Source organism: Pecten maximus, chromosome 13 (genome assembly GCF_902652985.1).
Source record: "Pecten maximus chromosome 13, xPecMax1.1, whole genome shotgun sequence".
Classification (NCBI taxonomy): domain Eukaryota; kingdom Metazoa; phylum Mollusca; class Bivalvia; order Pectinida; family Pectinidae; genus Pecten; species Pecten maximus.
The window spans coordinates 37811076-37836791 of record NC_047027.1 but is presented as its reverse complement, the minus strand read 5'-3'; the positions used below and the strand labels follow the sequence as shown (position 1 = coordinate 37836791).

Here is a 25716-nt window from a genome sequence, read left to right as displayed (position 1 = left end):
AGGTACACCAGGTACAATCACGTGTAGAGGTACACTAGGTACAATCACGTGTAGAGGTACACCAGGTACAATCACGTGTAGAGGTACACTAGGTACAATCACGTGTAGAGGTACACTAGGTACAATCACGTGTAGAGGTACACCAGGTACAATCACGTGTAGAGGTACACCAGATACAATCACGTGTAGAGATACACCAGGTACAATCACGTGTAGAGGTATACCAGGTACAATCACGTGTAGAGGTACACCAGATACAATCACGTGTAGAGGTACACCAGGTACAATCACGTGTATAGGTACACCAGATACAATCACGTGTAGAGGTACACCAGGTACAATCACGTGTATAGGTACACCAGGTACAATCACGTGTAGAGGTACACCAGGTACAATCACGTGTAGAGATACACCAGGTACAATCACGTGTAGAGGTACACCAGGTACAATCACGTGTAGAGGTACACCAGGTACAATCACGTGTAGAGATACACCAGGTACAATCACGTGTAGAGGTACACCAGGTACAATCACGTTTAGAGGTACACCAGGTACAATCACGTGTAGAGGTACACTAGGTACAATCACGTGTAGAGGTACACCAGGTACAATCACGTGTAGAGGTACACTAGGTACAATCACGTGTAGAGGTACACTAGGTACAATCACGTGTAGAGGTACACCAGGTACAATCACGTGTAGAGGTACACCAGGTACAATCACGTGTAGAGGTACACCAGGTACAATCACGTGTAGAGGTACACTAGGTACAATCACGTGTAGAGGTACACCAGGTACAATCACGTGTAGAGGTACACCAGGTACAATCACGTAGATGTACACCAGCTGTCACATGGTTATTTTAGAGGTACGGAAGTGTTAACAATGTTCACATTCAGTATTTCATGAATGCATGAGATACAAATGTATTACATGTTTACCAATCTGTATGATGGTCAATGATTTGTATCAGTTGTCAGAGCGATATCAAACACTGACTTCGGATAAATTGTGAATCAAAAACATGGAAACGTTTATAGTGAAGACACAAAAACGTGTCTAAATTCAGAACAATACCACACTATCAACTCAGAAAGCACAATTAATATGTAACATTGATCCATACATACTCAAAATATTGTCAGTCTCACAAGCACACATGTCCAATACTATACCTAGCACAACAATTATAATGTCCATATCTAACTTCATACACAACTGCACACACATACCCGTCTTAACATCACAACATCTCACTGTCCATAGCAGGATAGTAGTCCACCACACTTTGATTGTGGATCTGTCTTTGATACTGATGGAATTCCTGACGAAGTTTTTGGAATCGTTCTTCAGAGTTGTCGTAGCGACTTTGGCGCGTAGGCTTCGGGTAGAGATCATCGTAAAAATTGGATGTGCTGAGACCATTCTCAAGTGCACTCAACAGTTCGTCACCAACGGGGTGTATATGAGAGTACTTATTGAGTGTATCCATCACATCAAACTCATAATTCTCATCTCCTGAGGCCTCCCGACGAAGGCTGTAGTCCGGAGGTAAATGAGTCGAATCTTGACTCGTGTCATGTGGACCCAGAAGTGACGTCACAGACGCACTATTATTCCTTTGCTGCCGCCATGGGCCGGACGACCCCGTGTTTTTACTGCCAATACCACTACTACCGGAGTCCGGTGTGGTGTCGTCTCCGGTGTAGCCCCGTGAATCTGATGAAGGCCGCATACGGCTGCTGGAACTTCCTCGCCCTGGGCTGCTAATACTATACCTATTACCAGTTCCCTTATCCGACTTAAAGAAGTCTATGTTATACCCATACGGCCAACCATGGCGGTCTATATCGGTCCTGGACGGAAATTCGGTATCAGAATGAGACAGTCGGCCTCTGCGTGGAGGTACGGGAGCATCCTGGTCGGAATATTGAGATGTTCCCGTTCTAAGAGGAAGCACACTGTCAGACAAATAGGTCATTCTCCCCGGAACCACCGGTGGTAGTCTGTCATCGAAACTATGATCAAGTTCCTGACCAGAACTCCTACTGGCCGAACGTGTCCGTAGAGCGCGCGGTCCACGACGCACGCGGTCTACTGCCCCCTGAAGATGCTCCCGTGTGTAACCCGCTCTTCCCAAATTATCTTTCTGGTTGGGAGGGACCCTAGCCACCTGACGGCCTCGCCCAGAACTCCCATCTAGCGTTCTTTCAATCACTGTGAAATCAGAATTGTCAAAATGAACTCTAGATGTGGAACGTGATCCGTCGTCGCGTAATGTGCTGTCTGTTGACCTCCAACTCGGAAACTCGAATGATTGCGGCCCAGCCAAGTCTGGCCTGGACAGAGGATGTAGCCTAGGCAGTGTGTCATGTGACCTATCTAATGACTTATCTACAAATGAGGGATGAACTGAACTCAAATCTTCCACACCAAAATAATGACCAAAGCTTTCGTTGACTGGATCACCAGTCAAATATGTTTGATATGACGAAGGTTTCATGGAACTTTGCCTTGGGAATGTTGGTTGATCCATAGCGGATCTATTGCCCGCTGGGGGGCTGAACACATCGTCTGTGTCACCAGGATAACTGTAGGGGTCACCGCTGCCCCAGTGTCGGTGTGGCCCCATGTACACCTCCGGCTTGTAGGGCACTCGGTACCCGCGAGGAAGGGGAGGCCTTTTAGGGGCAAACCCGTTCTCATCATCTGTTTCATCATCAGCGTCACTATCGTGATTTTTGTCCGACACAGGTGAGCGGAGCATAGGGTAAGACCTATCCTTTAGCTGAGTGACAGAGAGCTGTAGGCTTTGTTTATCCTTGAGAGTGTCATTCCTGTCGGGAGATGTCCAGCATCTACCCGTTTCCCCGCCGACCCCGACGCCACTGACACTCCCAAACATGCTGCCACTTATCTGTCTGTCACTTGTGTCAGGTTTAGAAAATCGACCTCTCCCAGTTTGGGAGCGTCTCCCATTGGAGCTGCGAGACACACTCCGACCACTCCTGTTGGGATCAAACAAACACTTATCCGGATCAAACATCCGGCTTTCCTGGAAATACGCGCTCACTGGCAAAGTGTCCTCCCTGTAGAATTCGTTGGAATGTGGCACCACAAATATCCCGTTTCCACAATCCACACTATTCAAAGAGCCTGTTCCTCCAATCGCGTCCCAGCTATCCCATTCTGGCGCATTTTGACTGCGGAACAGAATCAAACATCTCATTAGAGTTGCTGCATGTGTAAAGTACTAACATTAAAAACAAAAATTTCCTCAAATCAGGAATTAGAGTAACTAACATACAGGTATTTTCACAAATTTTCGATATCAAAGACTTTTTTTAGACTGATCAATAAATATAGTGAGTTACAGAAAGTTATAAAAGATTTGATGCTAAGAAAGATACTTTCACATGAAAGAATTAAGTACAAAATTACTATCAAGGGTGGATAAGTAAGAAACGTATTGTTGAGAAAGACGCGAGCAAAAAACGGGAGGATATAATACATTAATAGTTATAAATTAGTGTTTTCTAATTCTAGTCATAACAATATGGATTGTAACAACTCTTGTATGATATAAATTTGAATATACAGATAAAGCAAATTTTATGAAAAACCTAAAATGGTTAGCAGCATTAATTGTGAATTTTGGCATAAATACCTATAAAAATTTTAAAAAACAAAAGAAAAAATTCTGTGAGAAAAGAATGAAACTCATTGGACGAATTCAACAGAATTGAATTGTGCAAAAAATAAATGCACTTAAAAAAGATTAAATTTCTTGAGAGATCCTGAATTAAATGTCGTTTGTTGGAATGTAGAATAAACTAAGAAAGAATTTGATAAGAAATTTGTCGGAGTAAACTTTTTATAAAGGACAAGGTTGTTTACAGTAAGTGTACTGTTTGGGAAAGAAACATCAAATAAAGTGCAAAAGAGAAAATTTCAGTGAAATACAAAGGACAGACATTTCCAGGAAAATGAGGAAATGGGGGTTGAGGGGTGGGGATGTTGAGGTGCATACTGAAATATTAGAAGAAGCTTTCGCATAAAAAAAAGAAACTGCAAAATATAGATGCAGAGGAAAGACATAAAAAAAAACTTCAGTGAGATTTTTTGTAGGAAAAAGAAAATTAAATTCCGAATCCACAAAATAATGTAAGAGTAGCATTTGCCAGGTGATTCCCAGAGGTGGTAATATAAACAAAGGTAAAACAACGAGATGTTGGAGATTATTGACTTCGTTTTCCACGATTACAAACCAAGCACCGTCCTAAAACTAAAACATATACATGGGTAATAGCCTAACACAGAAAACGGTGAGTAATTGAGAAAGAAAGGAAAAAATAAAAGGGAAGCTTGACAGTCAGTGTTAGGCGTAGACCACCGGTACAGCAGAGATGTCGTAAAACAGCAGAAAAAGGGGGCACATAACTCACAATTCTATAACGTAACAATTTCAACAACAATATCAACTAATGACAAGAACTTCATGCAGGGCAATTTTTAACCAATCACATAACAGTGGGTTAAAGTTTCAGCCAATCAAATTCTGTTTTGCATTACTTCACCTTTCTTGTCTATCCTGTTGTTGCCATGGTGATGTTAAATAAAACAAATCTGATGTTATTTTCCTTATACAGAAATGTTGTTTAATCATATTTGAACTACCATTATATTTAAGACAGATTGATCAGTAGAAAATATGATAAATCCACGCATGGTTTGTAAATTGATTAAAATTATTGACATTTTATCAACGATTATGAAATATCCATTGCTTATATGTTACATACTATATATATAATGTGCAGTCTGGTTAAAGCACTGTGGTGAAATATGATTAGTTACTCAGGTTTAAGGCAGGTAATATGGTCTCTAATTAATTTTGGCGGTAAACGATTAAAAATATCGACCAATGAGGTGGTGAATGGTTAGGTCTGAAGATTTGTTAGTTCCTATTAAAAATAGAATGCGTAGTAATAAAGATAGGTGGAAGGGATTCCCCAGCGGCGATTTCCCCGGCCACTGTTCATATCAAAGTAAGTGTTTGAAGGGAGATAACTCTTATATCTCACGCTTCGCGTAAGGGAATAATGTATCGGAAGTTCAAATCCTAACTTCTTTGCCTGTACTGTGTGATTCATTTATGTATTTTATTAATTATACAAGGTCGAGCATATATGACTGAACATTTAGCAGTGAAAATGCTACTTTTTTCTTTAAATCATTATACATTTCACAAGGAACGCTGACATCAACACAGACTGCGGTGTTTGGGAGATATCTCGAAATATAAACCAAACAAATTTTGATTATAATTATATTGTATTCATATACAGTTTTCGATGTTGGCAAATGTATGGTTGCATGATAGCCAGGGACATTGCACAAAATCATAATCCATATATGCAGGGTTTTTTTGTTGGTTTTTTTCATGCGTGTGCGATACATAGGCATGTACTTGATATAAACCATATGGGCAGTGGATTCAGAATGTCTCCTGGTGCATGAGAGGAAAAAGTCTTACCTCAAGAACATGGTGTTATCCAGTTCCTAAAGACAATCTGACCTTATATGCAGATGCTAATAGATACGAAATGTATTTTATATGATAAGATATCGTGTATCGTCCATTGAAACGAAATATCCTGAAATTAACATGGATTTGATTTACATACATGCTTTAAGACATTGTGGTTAATTGTGTGTGATGGCGGCACTTTAAGTATCGTGTGACCCGTACTGTGTATCGTGTATCTCGTACCTCTATCGTGTTAACTGTATCGTGTATCCTGTTTCATGTATCGTGTATACCTTACCGTGTATCTCGTACCTCTATCGTATTAACTGTATCGTGTATCCTGTTTCATGTATCGGGTATACCTTACCGTGTATCTCGTACCTCTATCGTATTAACTGTATCGTGTATCCTGTTTCATGTATCGTGTATACCTTACCGTGTATCTCGTACCTCTATCGTATTAACTGTATCGTGTATCCTGTTTCATGTATCGTGTATACCTTACCGTGTATCTCGTACCTCTATCGTATTAACTGTATCGTGTATCCTGTTTCATGTATCGGGTATACCTTACCGTGTATCTCGTACCTCTATCGTATTAACTGTATCGTGTATCCTGTTTCATGTATCGTGTATACCTTACCGTGTATCTCGTACCTCTATCGTATTAACTGTATCGTGTATCCCGTATCATGTATCGTGTATACCTTACCGTGTATCTCATAAAAATATTTGTCCATGTGCAAAACATCAATATACGTTAGGCGGATACGTCAAACTGTGAATAGGAATAGATATATATATGTATTGTTATTACATTTTTTAAAATTTCTTTTTATTCTTTATATATACATATAATTTTCATACAAACCCAACGTATATGTATATTTATATGCCTGTAAATCCATGCACACAGGTTTCTATTGTAGCAACAATGTAACTGTCTATGGAAATGTATAGGATTGCTTCTCATTCCATATAATGGGGTCACAAAATTAAATATCCAAATGATATGATAGGAAACGTCTTCCCTAATTTCACGCTGTATGTTTTTTGTGTTAATTTAATATTGAGGAATGTACGTATCACTTGATTAATCAATTGATGTTTAATGATTGGAATGTCTTAGAAGCAACACTCTAAGTAAGATTATCCTATAGTTATTAAATCTCATGCTGACAAAAATGTATACTTGTCAAGTTTTACTTTATCTCTCTACTTTCTCTTTGCTCAGACTACCTTGACCTCGTACCATCAATCACGTGTCAGGTGTATGTCCGGTTTTCCGTGTTGTTCTGTGTGACTGCGCCCGATGGAAACTTTGTGCAATCTCCTTGGTTGAGGAGAAAGCTTTACTAAGCTGTGATAACTTGTGTCTAATCCGACTGTAAAATTTATGACAACAAAATATGTTTGAATCGAAGTTAAAATATAGACAAATGGTGGTACTGACCCCCTAGGAGACTGAGGGGCGGGGCAAAATAGGGAAATGCATGTATTTGATTATGCCTCCATGCGGGTTCAATTCTGGAAAATAAATCTTGTATCTTATTCGGTAATATCCATACAGAAACATGTTCACGTCAATCGACTTAACTGTTCGTCTGATAACACCACACTACCAGGATTGTTACACTCACACAAACACCTACACCGGGTATCGATGCAATATATATATGCGACAGTCAGTGTCGACACCAGCTTATCAACAAGGTAATCTAGATAAAAAAAAATACGACATAGAGCATAAGTCAAGGTCATTTCTATCCGCGATCTGTCACGAGTAGCCCCAGTATGCTATATGGATTTTAGGATGTTTGCTTAAATACGACGTCGATTGGATGTTTTAGCAAACGTTCCCTTTGCAACCTTCAGTACGGGTCAAGCTACCAGTTCGAGTTCACAGGGAATCGGCACGAATTCCAAACCCACGATCCACATATGTATTATACAACAATATATATACGAACTGTTGATTACGTATCCGTGCCAAGTCCCTTTGTCTGATATAACGGCTCTTGGCCTCATAGTTAATGAGAAGTCGTTTTAATTAGAAACGTGACTACGGACGTACGACGGAAGCTGCATTTCGTCATAGGCTCACTTGCCCCAATGAGGTAGAAGGACTCGCGCACTTGATTGTTCTGCTTTATTACTACTTTGACTCCATCAGCTCATTTGAAGTTCAAATGATATAAAATTCATATCAACTTAAAGATGAAAGTGTTCGATGCTTGAGAAATAATATTATGGACTAGGTGTTATGACAGGTCCCCGTTTACTTATCTAATAGGATGAACAGAACACAAACACATAGATGTACATTTTTGTATTTCACAGCGACAGAATTACCGCATGATTTAATCAAATAAAAAAAATAAAAAAAAAAACATTTGTCAAACATACAGACAATTTCATTAATACTATCCATTCCATAAAGCTTCCAGAAGCCATTAGATTGCTGCAAATAAAACGTAATTTTCAAACGACGGCCAGCAAATTAACCCTATAATTATCAAAGAAATACTTGTGTAACAATCCCGGGTACTAAGGCAGGTGTAGGCCCGTATTTGTACCACTCGCACCAACCATTAGCGTAGCATATCAAGGAGAAAATAATTTCATCATAATTCCGTAAAACGGCTGAAGTCATACATGTATGTACAGGTACGAGTACACTCGTACATAAAAGACCCGGATGTTTACATAGGGCAGGGACTTGCACCTTGACAACTCCTGCCTTATCACCTGTATTCCTTTGTTATTCTAATTTCAATAGGAGAGTATATATAGATGTATATATTTATATAGATATATATATTTCACATCTGCAGACAAATCACTCTTTGTTCTCGTATATAATGACAATGACAATTGTTTATTTTCGTAAACAGCGTTAACAGTACAGTGCAGAAAATATGAATACAAGCATATGGATGAAAATAATAATATTTGGTAAAAAATGATGGAATCAGTATTGTATTATCCCATTTATATCGATAATTAATTTCGCCAATGAAATAAGTATCAATAAAGTTATATACTCAGCTACAACTAAAAAAAAGGCAAAACAAAAACAACAAAATAAACCCCTCATTTTCCTTAGGGACTTGATTCTCAGAATAAGGCAGTTGATTAGCAGAATTGATTGTGTCAGTCCTAGAACTAGCCGTCTTTATCGACTGGTTAGGGGTTTTCCCAAGTCTATTTCTAAAGTTGACAATGTGATAATTTCGTTGTTCATTTTCTTTTGTGATGACTGTAAATTAACAATGTTCAATATTGTGTAAAAAATAGATATTATAAACTGATAAACAATTCAGTAAGTTATCATTGATACAATTGTGAAACCAACAGTTAAAAGAAATCATCAATTCAGGTATAAGATATTATTCAAATCAAACATATCCATATGTACAAGATAATTAATTACAGACTTATGATGAATGTCACTTTATCATAATATCTACACTATTAGAAAGTCACTCTGTGTAGGGGAGTATTGATGCATTGTTCAACTACGGGATACACGTGTTATGTCTATTTATATTTGAATGTATTTCGTTCTTCTGTCCCTGTGTCCGACCCAGAGGGTACCGTCCTCGAGTAGACTGATACACCATGGTGCACTTCCATCGGATGTATAAACAGTCCTCATACAGCGTCCAGTATTCCCGTCAATCAGGAGTACCGACTTGGTGATCAATTCCGTTACAAGGACATCACCAGCTCCATCAAAACAAACATCAGACGGGTAAAACTTTGATGATTGACTGGAACTTCCGTTTGATTTGATTGTACCAATGTCTTTACAGCGAAACTTCAGGTTTAGGTGTTTATCCATCACGATGACGTGAGGCTGTTTGTCTGGTTTCTTACCAGCGATGTAGTCATTATAACTTACATCATCAGTATCAACAGCAGCTACATCCCCGGTCAGAGAACTAGACGCCATGTGATGAGGACCTACTGCCACCTGTCGACAAGGACCGCCCGCTCCAGCTGACACTGCCCGGCCGTCTGTAGTGTACAGTTGTATTCCTCCCAACATCCCCACCACCACCCTGTCATCACTAGTGATACACAGAGAACGTGGTGTGTTGTTAACGTTAAAGCGTGTAACGACGTCACCACCCGTCGTGATTTCCCGGATACTTCGGTCATCTATCGACACAGAACCACACCCTGCCCGTGGTCGGGAGATACGGAAATCGAATCGGACTTTGACCTTACACTTCGATCGTCTCCTTCACACTTGCCTTTTAAGTCAACCCGGTACACACTTTCATCCGTCCAGTACGATAACCATGCCTCGTCATCCAGTAAGACATGTACTGACATACATCTATAAGGAAACGACGTCGTAAACTCGGACAGAACCACAGGTGTCGGAATCGGTTTGTACGACTGATCTTCTCCGTCGACGAGTACCTTACCAAGCATGCGTTCCAGAAGTTCGATGGAGATGGTCCCGGGTTTGAACTCCACTGTCTGCAAACGTCGAGGAGAGGGAGGGTCAATTGAGGTATTCCTGATTTCCCGCGCTAATGTAGTGACGTCAACAGTTGTACCGGATGTCAGTACCTGCTGGCATCTGTCCAGTTTTGGCTCCAGGTCCTCCCTCAGATGTTGTGTTAGTGCAGTTTTGTTTTTCTCAGATACACTTCTATTCAGTTTCTCTAGCTCGATACACATCTTCACTAACAACTCAATGGCGTTATCGATGTTGTCTTTCATCTGTTTCCCCTGACGTTTAATGTCACTGATAACTTTCTGATATCCTCCACCGCTCGTCTCCTGTTCACGAATATCCTCCTTGATTTTAGGAATGTCGGTTCTGGAAAGCTTGTCAACATACTGCTGTATTTCCCGTTTCTGGTCCGCCACGTAATCAGTCAGTTTACCCATCTTATGACCGTTGTGTCTGTCTGTAACACAGTCCATACAAATTAACTCGTCCTCACACGATTTACACACATAAACAAACCCCATTCCTTTATGGCGGGGACATCCAGGAACTGGTGTCTGGGCCGCCATGTCGACAAGGTTAGCTGCTGTCTGTCAATATGGCGGCGATACTTCTCAGAACTTAGATAGGCTTCCAGGTATATGACAGCATATGTTCTATTTTTAGTAGCGGGACGTTTATTATAGATAGTGTATCAATGTAACTGGATCAATAGATTTGAAATAAACAGAAACTGGTGTCGGAGTCGTGAAACCGTCATGGGTATACGTCATGCAGAGACTTGTATATCACAAGTGATATACAAGTCTCTGCGTCATGTTAAGTCACTATACACCACGATCTTTAATTTCTCAATACATTTGTATGCACTATTTGTAGTTTTTTTCTGAAGGTCGTTTTCCGGGACGTCATGTTCTATTTTAAGTTACAGGTTTGGATTTTAAATTTAGAATAAGACAGCAGTACTGACAGTTAACGGTGTCCGACTTGAATGTATTATAACTATTAAAAAAGAACTTCAGACTACTGAATTGTTCCTAAACATTAGTTACAGAAATATGAACCATTCGCGTTGTGTCAGGAGGTCAAAACAAAAGTTTGTATATATTGACTTGCGGAAGGGGTTCGAGGCTCAGCAGGCAAAGGCTTTTCTATCAATATTATTTTTTTATACCAAACTATATACCAACAGTCAGCTGTTATAATTCACGATCTGTTTCTTATTTATCTAAATGTAATTGTCGAATTTCATTACAGAAATAAAAGTAAAACCCGTGTAAACTTGAAATGAATTTTTAGATATAACTTGGTATCAAAATATTTTGATGGAAACAAATCCATTAAAATCTATGTAGCAGTGTTATCTCTGCTAAAAAGCTATAATGATAAACGAAATCCGTATTTTTGGGCCGATAGTGTGATAAGTAAATGCTGATAGTGGCGGCCGCTAGTGAGAAGTAATTGAACTTAAAGTAAATCATACTGGCGTTTAAAAAATATGGAGGTGGAGGAAAACGAGCCGCATCCTAGTACAGGTATAATTATGTTTATTTTACTTCCTTACTATTGTTTTTGAAGACTAAATGTCAAAAGTTTGGAACGAGAAAGGTGAATGTTTGTTAAAGGATTGACTGTAATGCATGTTCACAGACTGCTGAATTATAACTTAAATGGGAGTGTTGACTGTAATGCATGTTCACAGACTGCTGAATTATAACTTAAATGGGAGTGTTTTACCATAATCATCTAAATATCCAGGTGAGGATACATTCGATAAATTCACCACCTATTATGGCGAATCCTAATCAACTGCAACTCTTTAAAATATTTTTTGTTCATTATTCTTCTAATACATACATTATCGTGACAACGGTTTTGTTTAGGTTCTATATCGTCCGTATCCCGCTGGATGGTTTTATATAAAGGTTCAAATGATCAGTACTATGCATTTTTATCTTTTGAAATATTTGCCAAATGTGCCCTGATTTTTTTAGTTATTTTGTTTTAGTTCTAGTATCAAATCGCATATTCTCGTTATCTTGTAGCTCCAGTGTCAACCAGGGATTGGTCCGGTGTAGGCAGTAAAGTAACTTACAATACTTCGTAATATTGATTGTATTATTACATTTAATGAAAAAAAATGGTTTTAGTTGCAGTTGCTAACTGATCTAAGGACAACCTTGAAATGACCTTCGCAATCCAAGTTGTCATGGACTTACCTTCTTTAAAGCCCGATATGAATTGTTAAAACCATTCAGATGTCTACGTCCCAGAAGTTGTCAGTGTCTGTATCCTGGATATTTCTGTATAACACCCTTACTGTTAGAGTCTCTAATTGACAAAATATCCTTGACATTTCTTTTGTACATTGTTTATTACTCTGTTTCAGAAGTAACTTATCGGGAGAATATCTTTAACGATATGTCATTGACAATTCTTTTCTGTGTAAAACACAGAAGCCAAATAAGTATGCTTTTATACATTTATCTATAACTCTTTCATATTTTTTCTCGCCAAAACAAACATGGCATTCTCCATTATCATACTTTTCTGATCTATTTACAAATTTAAATTCTTTTCTGTGTATAACACGGAAGTCAAAGAACAGGAAGAATATATTTCACGACATGCCATTGACATTTTTTCTGTGTATAACACGGAAAACAAGAACTTCTACTATTTCAGAAGTCACAGAACGATGGGTGTCGGTTTTTGACATTTATGTATTTACACGTCTGACGATTCCAGGAGACAAAGTCTAGCATATTTCCTTCCTTCCGTGTCGCCGACATGTGTACCAGTGATAAGGTGAGTTAAATGTTGTACCATTATCATACAATTATTACCATGGATATACTTTCTTTGATTTATAGCACTATCTGTAAGTATTAGGCGTGTGTTTGTGTGCTGTATGTGTGTGTAGGTGTGTGTGGTGTTGTTGGCGTGTACCATATTGGCTTTGCAAATACGTTTCAATATCATCACCCATATCCTGTTTTATGTGATAAAAAGTCCCCGGTAAGTTAACCTCATCTGTGGTAGTCTTAGTTTAAAAAAATTCTTGAAACATTATTGCTTTCAGAATTCAAAACCACTCCATGGTTGGAAACAATTTACCCAGTGGTGTAGCTTGCGTCAGTAGGATTGTACAAGCAGATTAAGTAAGAATCACCTTTACATTAAACGTGATTTTAACAACAGATGCAGTATATGGCGAATCATGTGTTTATAATCATCCTAGGTCTCGTCAGCGTTGTTGGGGGGGGGGGGGGGGGGGCCAAAAGTAAAGATATGTTCTAGAGAAAGGGAGTCATGAAAATAAATGGGCATAAACAAAAGTCACCATATAGCAGATGAGGTTTATTAAACACATCAATTGTGTGATCTTAATATATATTGTAGTTTTAGATTTAAATGTACATGTGTGTATAATAGAGAGTGAAATGTGAATCTCCATTGCAGGACACAATATATTAGCACCTTTCAAAAACAAGTATAGAGCTGAAGCAGTGTCAAATTAAACATAGCCCTATCAAACCATCTGGTCCATAAGAAAACGTTGAAATTATATGCGATTTGTTTTCGGGACAAAATTTAGAGTGATGATGTGGAGATGTACCATGTTTTGATGTAATCAGTAATGTTTCTGTTCATTGTTTTCATGCTCGTCTGGACATTCCTTCCTGTATGTCCATGTTCGGAAATATTTATGGTGGAATATTTTTGGTTAAAGCTCGCTCATGTCATTATTCAAATCGTCATTGCCAGTAACGTTACAATCACGTCAAGAAGCATTTCTGCTTCAGTGTAAAATAAAACAAACAAAAATAGTTTTTTTTTATAAAACATGTAATTCATTATAAAAGGTAGATTTTAGAGGACACCGAGTATGAAGCATTACCGGTGTAAACAGACATTCGGAACACATCACTCACACTTTGTAATCAAACAGCACGTGACCTCAATGAACTGACGATGCAGCGCTCAGTACCACAGAATCGTGCCTCGTCACGATCAGACTGTCACGACAGACTATGTCACGATTTGTGACGTACCGATGGCACTATATAGTCGAGATAACCACTTCCGGTGTGCTGAGTTATCAATAATTAACTCGTCAGCAAATGTTAATATGGAGTTAAAATTAACATGACCAGGACAAGCATATAGCACATAGTGAGCATGTTGATGGCACATGTGTACAATGGTGACGACTTACACATTTTCAACTCATAAATACTCTTATCACAGTGATAACTGAATGTCACACTGTTGGTGAGAAACAGAATATCCAACTTGTTTACAACACTGGCAACACACACAACTTATAATGTATCCACTAGTTTCCTATGAATCACAACACGTCTCGCTCGGAATCGTGCTTTGATTTCAGTAAGATGCAAGGATGAAAATAAACTTCTTTAAATATTAAATGAGACATATAAGTAAAAAGTCTACAATAAAATATAAATTAAATCTTAAAATACACGGTTAAATCAGGATTGCCATTTCTGTATGTAAAAGTAAACAGCTGTTGAAGCAAGAATTTTTAAAAATATAAACGAAGATTGATCAATTGCATTTCTTAAAACATAACTGTAGTATGACAACTCGGATGTGGAACCGTCAATGATACACTGTGAATAGAGTGAGGGGTAACTAATATCACATCTGGATGTGTAAAAGATGACAATGGAGGAAAAGCCGATGGTGATAAGTATAACTATGGACAACGGAAGTAAATAAAGTAAAATCAAACGAAACTGAATACAGTAGCTGCCATGTTGACACATAAACGAAACAATTGTCACCATGGTGACCTACACACTTACACCACATGTGCATCTAACCACAACCTGTTGTCGGTGTGACACACGTGTTTATAACCACGACTGTTGTCAGAGTTTGACACACTTGTGTATAATCAAGACACTTGTCGGTGTGGCACACGTGCATCCTTCCGCGACTGTTGGTATGCGACACATATGCGTCAAACCACAACTATTGTCGGTGTGCGACCCACGTGCATCTAACCAAGACAGTTGTCGGTGTGTGACACGCGTGTATCTTACCAGGACTGCAGTCATAGTTTGTTACATGTATTTTTATCAAATACCACGTATAAATCTCGCATACCTTCAAATTAGTAACTTTGGTGAATTACATGTACTCACAGCTACACACAAAGCCCTGACGTCATCACACTTAAGCATAATGTAATATTATTTATTCATATAATACCCTAATATTGTGTAAGTAATAGGCGGCGTGGGTACATGATATCCACACTTAAATATCCTATATTTAGTATCTAGAGACTATATAGGATTCAAACATAACAGTAAAGTTCTGTACAGGACACAGTAGAACGCTTTCAGGAATATATAGGAAAGATATGATAAACCAACACTAAGTATAACACGAGCTGTTGTTATTCGGGAATCGTAGCTCTGCGATATTCATCGATGAGGCTCTCGTCTGACGAATACAATTTTAACACAACCAGTTTTATACATAGCAATAAAACAGCAATTTCCATTGGCTACATGTACCAGCAGCACGAACACATGTCAGCCAGCAGCACAATGGCATGATCTCCATATTCTCTCGCACCAATCACATTTAACATGAAATAAGACGTGAACTGATATGTATCATATTTTTGTGTGATACAAGTTAACAATATTGGGGTTGTTATCAGGCACTGATTCTGGGCAGGACAAATTTTACCAAATCTAAATTTGACAGTTTAAAAAAAAATTATTTTGCAAAATGCAATGTACCGATACATTATGTATATCTTACTAGTATTATTAAATACCAATTTTGTATTTAAGGAAAGTATACTATCGACTGAGAACTAGTAGTAGTAGATCGCAACATACTGATAGTGAAACACAGGTCAAATCAATTCATATGAAATAAAACGCTGACTTAGAAACCCATAGAAGATTCCCTATATCAATGTCCTTCCCTAAATCTGTGCCCAATACTACAAAAAATTAGGGAAACATTTGGTGATCGACCTCAGGCCGTGACACAGAAAACCATTCTTGGTGATCTTAATGATTACTGCACATCCTATGATACAGAGAAAATGATCATGATAATTCAATTAATGATATAAAGAAGCGGTCATAGTACCAGAAGTAGTACTGTGATGTACTTAGAAACCGATAGATATACAATATATGTATATAGAGGTTATGTTCAGGAATGTTAACACCTCCTCTCATTAGAGAGGTACGCCCAATACCTCACGTGTAGAGGTAAACTAGGTACAATCACGTGTAGAGGTACACCAGGTACAATCACGTGTAGAGGTACACTAGGTACAATCACGTATAGAGGTACACCAGGTACAATCACGTGTAGAGGTACACTAGGTACAATCACGTGTAGAGATACACTAGGTACAATCACGTGTAGAGGTACACCAGGTACAATCACGTGTAGAGGTACACTAGGTACAATCACGTGTAGAGGTACACCAGGTACAATCACGTGTAGAGGTACACCAGGTACAATCACGTGTAGAGGTACACCAGGTACATTCACGTGTAGAGGTACACCAGGTACAATCACGTGTAGAGGTACACCAGGTACAATCACGTGTAGAGATACACAAGGTACAATCACGTGTAGAGATATACCAGGTACAATCACGTGACAAGATACACCAGGTACAATCACGTGTAGAGATACACCAGGTACAATCACGTGTAGAGATACACCAGGTACAATCACGTGTAGAGGTACACCAGGTACAATCACGTGTAGAGATACACCAGGTACAATCACGTGTAGAGATATACCAGGTACAATCACGTGTAGAGATACACCAGGTACAATCACGTGTAGAGATACACCAGGTACAATCACGTGTAGAGGTACACCAGGTACAATCACGTGTAGAGGTAAACTAGGTACAATCACGTGTAGAGGTACACCAGGTACAATCACGTGTAGGGGTACACCAGCTACAATCACGTGTGGAGGTACATTAGGTACAATCACGTGTAGAGGTACACCAGGTACAATCACGTGTAGAGGTACACTAGGTACAATCACGTGTAGAGGTACACCAGGTACAATCACGTGTAGAGATACACCAGGTACAATCACGTGTAGAGATACACCAGGTACAATCACGTGTAGAGATACACCAGGTACAATCACGTGTAGAGGTACACCAGGTACAATCACGTGTAGAGATACACCAGGTACAATCACGTGTAGAGATATACCAGGTACAATCACGTGTAGAGATACACCAGGTACAATCACGTGTAGAGGTACACCAGATACAATCACGTGCAGAGGTACACCAGGTACAATAAAGTGTAGATATACACTAGGTACAATCACGTGTAGAGGTACACCAGATACAATCACGTGTAGAGGTACACCAGGTACAATCACGTGTAGAGGTACACCAGGTACAATCACGTGTAGAGGTACACCAGGTACAATCACGTGTAGATGTACACCAGGTACAATCACGTGTAGAGGTACACCAGGTACAATCACGTGTAGATGTACACCAAGTACAATCACGTGTAGAGATATACCAGGTACAATCACGTGTAGAGGTACACCAGGTACAATCACGTGTAGAGGTACACCAGGTACAATCACGTGTAGAGGTACACTAGGTACAATCACGTGTAGAGATACACCAGGTACAATCACGTGTAGAGGTACACCAGGTACAATCACGTGTAGAGGTACACTAGGTACAATCACGTGTAGAGGTACACCATATACAATCACGTGTAGAGGTACACCAGGTACAATCACGTGTAGAGGTACACCAGGTACAATCACGTGTAGAGGTACACCAGGTACAATCACGTGTAGAGGTACACCAGGTACAATCACGTGTAGAGGTACACCAGGTACAATCACGTGTAGAGGTACACTAGGTACAATCACGTGTAGAGGTACACCAGATACAATCACGTGTAGAGGTACACCAGGTACAATCACGTGTAGAGGTACACCAGGTACAATCACGTGTAGAGATACACCAGGTACAATCACGTGTAGAGGTACACCAGGTACAATCACGTGTAGAGGTACACCAGGTACAATCACGTGTAGATGTACACCAGGTACAATCACGTGTAGAGGTACACCTAGGTACAATCACGTGTAGAGGTACACCAGGTACAATCACGTAGATGTACACCAGCTGTCACATGGTTATTTTAGAGGTACGGAAGTGCTAACAATGTTCACATTCAATCTTTCATGAATGCATGAGATACAAATGTATTACATGTTTACCAATCTGTATGATGGTTGATGATTTGTACCAGTTGTCAGAGCGATATCAAACACGGACTTCGGATAAATTGTGAATCAAAAACATGGAAAACTTTTATAGTGAAGACACAAAAACGTGTCTAAATTCAGAACAATACCACACTATCAACTCAGAAAGCACAATTAATATGTAACATTGATCCATACATACTCAAAATATTGTCAGTCTCACAAGCACACATGTCCAATACTATACCCAGCACAACAATTATAATGTCCATATCTAACTTCATACACAACTGCACACACATACCCGTCTTAACATCACAACATCTCACTGTCCATAGCAGGATAGTAGTCCACCACACTTTGATTGTGGATCTGTCTTTGATACTGATGGAATTCCTGACGAAGTTTTTGGAATCGTTCTTCAGAGTTGTCGTAGCGACTTTGGCGCGTAGGCTTCGGGTAGAGATCATCGTAAAAATTGGATGTGCTGAGACCATTCTCAAGTGCACTCAACAGTTCGTCACCAACGGGGTGTATATGAGAGTACTTATTGAGTGTATCCATCACATCAAACTCATAATTCTCATCTCCTGAGGCCTCCCGACGAAGGCTGTAGTCCGGAGGTAAATGAGTCGAATCTTGACTCGTGTCATGTGGACCCAGAAGTGACGTCACAGACGCACTATTATTCCTTTGCTGCCGCCATGGGCCGGACGACCCCGTGTTTTTACTGCCAATACCACTACTACCGGAGTCCGGTGTGGTGTCGTCTCCGGTGTAGCCCCGTGAATCTGATGAAGGCCGCATACGGCTGCTGGAACTTCCTCGCCCTGAGCTGCTAATACTATACCTATTACCAGTTCCCTTATCTGACTTAAAGAAGTCTATGTTATACCCATACGGCCAACCATGGCGGTCTATATCGGTCCTGGACGGAAATTCGGTATCAGAATGAGACAGTCGGCCTCTGCGTGGAGGTACGGGAGCATCCTGGTCGGAATATTGAGATGTTCCCGTTCTTAGAGGAAGCACACTGTCAGACAAATAGGTCATTCTCCCCGGAACCACCGGTGGTAGTCTGTCATCGAAACTATGATCAAGTTCCTGACCAGAACTCCTACTAGCCGAACGTGTCCGTAGAGCGCGTGGTCCACGACGCACGCGGTCTACTGCCCCCTGAAGATGCTCCCGTGTGTAACCCGCTCTTCCCAAATTATCTTTCTGGTTGGGAGGGACCCTAGCCACCTGACGGCCTCGCCCAGAACTCCCATCTAGCGTTCTTTCAATCACTGTGAAATCAGAATTGTCAAAATGAACTCTAGATGTGGAACGTGATCCGTCGTCGCGTAATGTGCTGTCTGTTGACCTCCAACTCGGAAACTCGAATGATTGCGGCCCAGGCAAGTCTGGCCTGGACAGAGGATGTAGCCTAGGCAGTGTGTCATGTGACCTATCTAATGACTTATCTACAAATGAGGGATGAACTGAACTCAAATCTTCCACACCAAAATAATGACCAAAGCTTTCGTTGACTGGATCACCAGTCAAATATGTTTGATATGACGAAGGTTTCATGGAACTTTGCCTTGGGAATGTTGGTTGATCCATAGCGGATCTATTGCCCGCCGGGGGGCTGAACACATCGTCTGTGTCACCAGGATAACTGTAGGGGTCACCGCTGCCCCAGTGTCGGTGTGGCCCCATGTACACCTCCGGCTTGTAGGGCACTCGGTACCCGCGAGGAAGGGGAGGCCTTTTAGGGGCAAACCCGTTCTCATCATCTGTTTCATCATCAGCGTCACTATCGTGATTTTTGTCCGACACAGGTGAGCGGAGCATAGGGTAAGACCTATCCTTTAGCTGAGTGACAGAGAGCTGTAGGCTTTGTTTATCCTTGAGAGTGTCATTCCTGTCGGGAGATGTCCAGCATCTACCCGTTTCCCCGCCGACCCCGACGCCACTGACACTCCCAATCATGCTGCCACTTATCTGTCTGTCACTTGTGTCAGGTTTAGAAAATCGACCTCTCCCAGTTTGGGATCGTCTCCCATTGGAGCTGCGAGACACACTCCGACCACTCCTGTTGGGATCAAACAAACACTTATCCGGATCAAACATCCGGCTTTCTTGGAAATACGCGCTCACTGGCAAAGTGTCCTCCCTGTAGAATTCGTTGGAATGTGGCACCACAAATATCCCGTTTCCACAATCCACACTATTCAAAGAGCCTGTTCCTCCAATCGCGTCCCAGCTATCCCATTCTGGCGCATTTTGACTGCGGAACAGAATCAAATATCTCATTAGAGTTGCTGCATGTGTAAAGTACTAACATTAAAAACAAAACTTTCTTCCAATCAGGAATTAGAGTAACTAACATACAGGTATTTTCACAAATTTTCGATATCAAAGACTTTTTTTAGACTGATCAATAAATATAGTGAGTTACAGAAAGTTATAAAAGATTTGATGCTAAGAAAGATACTTTCACATGAAAGAATTAAGTACAAAATTACTATCAAGGGTGGATAAGTAAGAAACGTATGGTTGAGAAAGACGCGAGCAAAAAAAACGTGAGGATATAATACATTAATAGTTATAAATTAGTGTTTTCTAATTCTAGTCATAACAATATGGATTGTAACAACTCTTGTATGATATCAATTTGAATATACAGATAAAGCAAATTTTTTGAAAAACCTAAAATGGTTAGCAGCATTAATGGTGAATTTTGGCATAAATACCTATCAAAAATTTAAAAAACAAAAGAAAAAATTCGGTGAGAAAAGAATGAAACTCATTGGACGAATTCAACAGAATTGAATTGTGCAAAAAGTAAATGCACTTAAAAAAGATTAAATTTCTTGAGAGATCCTGAATTAAATGTCGTTTGTTGGAATGTAGAATAAACTAAGAAAGAATTTGATAAGAAATTTGTCGGAGTAAACTTTTTATAAAGGACAAGGTTGTTTACAGTAAGTGTACTGTTTGGGAAAGAAACATCAAATAAAGTGCAAAAGAGAAAATTGTCAGTGAAATACAAAGGACAGACATTTCCAGGAAAATGAGGAAATGGGGGTTGAGGGGTGGGGATGTTGAGGTGCATACTGAAATATTAGAAGAAGCTTTCGCATAAAAAAAAGAAACTGCAAAATATAGATGCAGAGGAAAGACATAAAAAAACACTTCAGTGAGATTTTTTGTAGGAAAAAGAAAATTAAATTCCGAATCCACAAAATAATGTAAGAGTAGCATTTGCCAGGTGATTCCCAGAGGTGGTAATATAAACAAAGGTAAAACAACGAGATGTTGGTGATTATTGACTTCGTTTTCCACGATTATAAACCAAGCACCGTCCTAAAACTAAAACATATACATGGGTAACAGCCTAACACAGAAAACGGTGAGTAATTGAGAAAGAAAGGAAAAAATAAAAGGGAAGCTTGACAGTCAGTGTTAGGCGTAGACCACCGGTACAGCAGAGATATCGTAAAACAGCAGAAAAAGGGGGGCACGTAACTCACAATTCTATAACGTAACAATTTCAACAACAATATCAACTAATGACAAGAATTTCATGCAGGGCAATTTTTAACCAATCACATAACAGTGGGTTAAAGTTTCAGCCAATCAAATTCTGTTTTGCATTACTTCACCTTTCTTGTCTATCCTGTTGTTGCCATGGTGATGTTAAATAAAACAAATCTGATGTTATTTTCCTTATACAGAAATGTTGTTTAATCATGTTTGAACTACCATTATATTTAAGACAGATTGATCAGTAAAAAATATGATAAATCCACGCATGGTTTGTAAATTGATTAAAATTATTGACATTTTATCAACGATTATGAAATATCCATTGCTTATATGTTACATACTATATACGTAATGTGCAGTCTGGTTAAAAGCACTCTGGTGAAATATGATTAGTTACTCAGGTTTAAGGCAGGTAATATGGTCTCCAATTGCCTGTATCCTATGGCTCGAGAAATATGAAATCCAGACAGGTAAAATGAGACCATATTCAAATTTGTCAAACTGCAAAACAGGTACTTTACAGATTCAGTCATTTTTGTGAGAGTTATTGCCCTTTACACAGGAATTTTATATCACCTAAAATCAAAGCTGGGTGATTGGCCAATCAAATGCATTTGATTTTCTTTTGCAGTATGACATATCTACTTATGTAGTGTTGGATATGTTGTATCTTGATAAAATAGTTTTACAACTTTTGATCTTTAGACATAGAATATATTTTGTATAAGATATCTATTTATTCTTGTAATATAACTTTATACGAGTATATGTATATACAGTATATATATATATCTTGATATATATTTCCGTAGTGTATACTTACGTTCTATTTATAGGCATGTGTGAATCCATTTCATCAGCTGGGCCTATATATTTAACATTTCCTACAAAATATCAAAATAAATTCATATGGCTTTATATTATACACAAAATATAAAGATTTGTTAGACAAAATGAACATAATACTCAAAATTCTCTATCATAAAATTAATATGTTTTTCATTTTTTATGTTGACAAAATAAACATCCACAATTTCTTGCCCTGCCTCCATTCATGGTTGTATTTTACTGAAATTTTGTGTGTTGAAAAAGAAATATCTGGACATTCTTCATGAAAAATTTGATGCCTAATACCTCATATGCAGGTAGAAATGAGAAGTAACAACAAAACCAGATTTCCTGTGGTGTAGTCACGGTTCATTAACTTCTGAAATTATCATCAAAATGATGTTACAAAAATTCATATTGTAAAATTAATTTGAGTATCTCAAATAAATGATAACGGAAAATAATGAAAATATTATCAAATGAAATTTAAAAAAAAAACTCTTTCAGCATGCATACAAACTTTTCCTAAAATCAGCCGATTAACAAATCCAGGAAAATTCTATGAGAAAGTGTTTAAATAGTTAGATTATATAGCAAAATTAGAATGTGCAGAAAGATTTTTACCCTGACAGTGTACATTAAATGGAGATATGTCCACATGTGTAACCATAGCAAAACGCCAATTATTTTTAAGTCGTTTCATCAATCTCATCGATCCTGACTTACCATATTTGTCGCCTCTATGTCTTTCCTTTCGTTTACTGCATATTACAGCTATGATAACGAGGAGAATTGCGACGAGAAGAAACAATAATCCACCAACTATCCCTCCAATTTCTGCCTGAGACAGGAAAATACCTGTTGGTTCTAAGAAAATGAAAGAAACACAGGTAATTAAAAAGATAATTGTGTACAAAATGTGTTATACTTAAGGGCATATGCTACCTTACTAAGCCATGTATCTTTTGATGAAAGTTTTATACTAGCTGGCAAACCTTTGAAATTTACATTATGAACAATTATTTGGAAAATATCAATAAATTTATGACATAGTTTTTACAACTGCATGATGCATGTATCACATAAAACGTTCGTTGTGCATAAACTTTCCTTGTTTTCATGGTTGCTATATATCAAAACAATGAAAATTAGTGCATGTATTATTATACCCATATATTATTGTTGCATAGGCTAATCATGCAAGTTTGTATCAACAAAATAATTTGAAAGCTCCAAACCATGAAAGTACACACAAACATTTCATAATATACAGTAAAAGGCTCGAGTATTTAACATAGTTATCAGCGGGTAGATAGAACTGTCAATGTGCCATCTGTATGCATAACAAATGTATCATCTTTACCATACTGACAGAGATATCAAACTTTCAGGTGAGTTCGAATGAAACTACCTTCAACTAAGGAAGAATTTATTTATATTTTATAAAGCTCACCAATGACAAGCACAAAATAATCAAAAAAATAAAATATTTCATGTTTTGCTGAAAATTAAAGGTAAATTTTTGAGACAAATACTTTTAAAAAAAATTCTAAAAACGTCTTTTATATCAGTATGTAAGTCATAAAGTTAAATCTGATGTGATCATCGAGAACAACAACTTGTATCAGTCAAAAGTTCATTACACATCATTTAAACCCCTGATTTAATTATGTATTAGTGACTTTATGTACTAGTGACTAATCTTTATATATGTGTCTCATAAAATTCAAAAGATGTAATCAATATAAACTGGTGCTGTTACTATTCGCTTTTAAAAGAATACTTTTTCTCGACTTAAATACAAACAAAATATTTATCCTATTTGGTAAATTTGTGCAAAAATCTGGGAAAAGAAACTTTAATCAGACGGAGGATATTTAGATGACCACTCTACTCAACTATAAACCACGCCATTTTACAAATTATCGTAAGAATCAGTTTAAAGATTTACTGACTAGGATCAATAACGTGATTAAACCTGATCAATTTCTGTATAAATATCCGCTTTTCTAATTCTGTTTCTCTTCTCTATAGGAACAGGGAACAACTGTTTATGAGCAAAAAAGAAAAGGTCCACAGCAGTTAGGTTCTGTGACAAAATTATCACTCTAACGATAATAATAATAATAAAAAAAACCCATTTTAATATAATTTTCAACATATTACCCATCAATATCCACACACAACATACCACGGTGACACAGGGGATTAACAAAGGGAGACAATATTGAAATAAAGGGACATAAATGACACTAAATGTGTTGGGTAAAATAATTTTAATAAAATTTGAAGAAAAAAAACACAAAAAAAAACACCTTTAAATAAACAGTAATAAATATCATAATAAACATTTTACAATTTTGTATCGATTTTAAATTTCATATTTTTTTTTTGTCGCTTTTTCTGTACTTTCAATATTTTTGCTCAAATTTTGGCTATTAACTGAATATATATTGATAGTCTTATATAGCCACCATTCGTTTTTATTAAGATTTCCCGTCTTATTTTCAAGATGATTTTTCACATCATAATGTACATTTTACTAAATCAAAGGCTGATTTTTCATTATATGAAATTATCAAAACTTGTATGCTTATTTTTCAAGAATTTTTTCTGTGTATCAACCCTTTCCCTTAATTCCAGATTTTAGGGCATTTCTATTTTTTTTTTTTGTGTTCAGGTTTTCTCACTTAATTTAATGTTTTAATGAGTAAAATAAGGTACATTAACCATTGATAGGCCCTTATTGATATTGCAGTATTTTTTCTCGAACTGCTTTGAATATTTTGAATCACGCTTAATATATATATATAGTCAGAAGGAATTAATTTGACATAACATATAATTTGATGACAAATAGCTTAATTTTACTCTTACAAAACAGCAAAAGAAATCCTCAACCATCATCTAACACATTGCCATCATGGTATAAGACAATTTCATTAAAAATATTGAATGTACTTATGGACTACACAGAATATGTCTGTATGCCATTGTGTTCATACTACTGTAAATGCAATGGAAACGCAGTTCATTACCTGTATGAACCATAACAGATTAAATACCATAGAAATAT

General features: G+C 38.1%; 3 protein-coding genes across 3 annotated transcripts in view; all 3 read right to left on the bottom strand.

The window, feature by feature from the left end:
* Positions 1 to 1243: 1243 nt before the first annotated feature.
* On the bottom strand, positions 1244 to 9581 carry LOC117340751. The gene is made up of 2 exons (XM_033902513.1): positions 9117 to 9581; positions 1244 to 3253 (listed from the first exon to the last, which is right to left on the bottom strand). The coding sequence occupies exons 1-2, from the start codon at positions 9579 to 9581 to the stop codon at positions 1244 to 1246; spliced, it is 2475 nt and encodes an 824-aa protein (XP_033758404.1).
* A 113-nt stretch (positions 9582 to 9694) lies between these two features.
* On the bottom strand, positions 9695 to 10567 carry LOC117340750. The gene has a single exon (XM_033902511.1). The coding sequence runs from the start codon at positions 10565 to 10567 to the stop codon at positions 9695 to 9697; it is 873 nt and encodes a 290-aa protein (XP_033758402.1).
* Positions 10568 to 18144: 7577 nt separating this feature from the next.
* The window catches only part of LOC117340749 (protein turtle-like), a 174275-nt gene continuing 166703 nt past the window's right edge, over positions 18145 to 25716 (bottom strand). Inside the window, exons 12-14 of the mRNA XM_033902510.1 lie at positions 23367 to 23507; positions 22636 to 22696; positions 18145 to 20550 (exon numbers count right to left, since the gene is read on the bottom strand). Of these exons, the coding sequence (XP_033758401.1) occupies positions 18591 to 20550; positions 22636 to 22696; positions 23367 to 23507 (2162 nt within the window). The 3' untranslated portion in view covers positions 18145 to 18590. The remainder of the gene's footprint in view (positions 20551 to 22635; positions 22697 to 23366; positions 23508 to 25716) is intronic.

Coding starts and splice junctions, on each gene's coding strand:
- LOC117340751 (XM_033902513.1), bottom strand. CDS start 9,581: ATGTTGGGAGGAATACAACTGTACACTACAGACGGCCGGGCAGTGTCA. Junction 3,254..9,116: donor TCGAGGACGGTACCCTCTGG/GTCGGACACAGG, acceptor TTTTAATGTTAG/TACTTTACACATGCAGCAAC.
- LOC117340750 (XM_033902511.1), bottom strand. CDS start 10,567: ATGGCGGCCCAGACACCAGTTCCTGGATGTCCCCGCCATAAAGGAATG.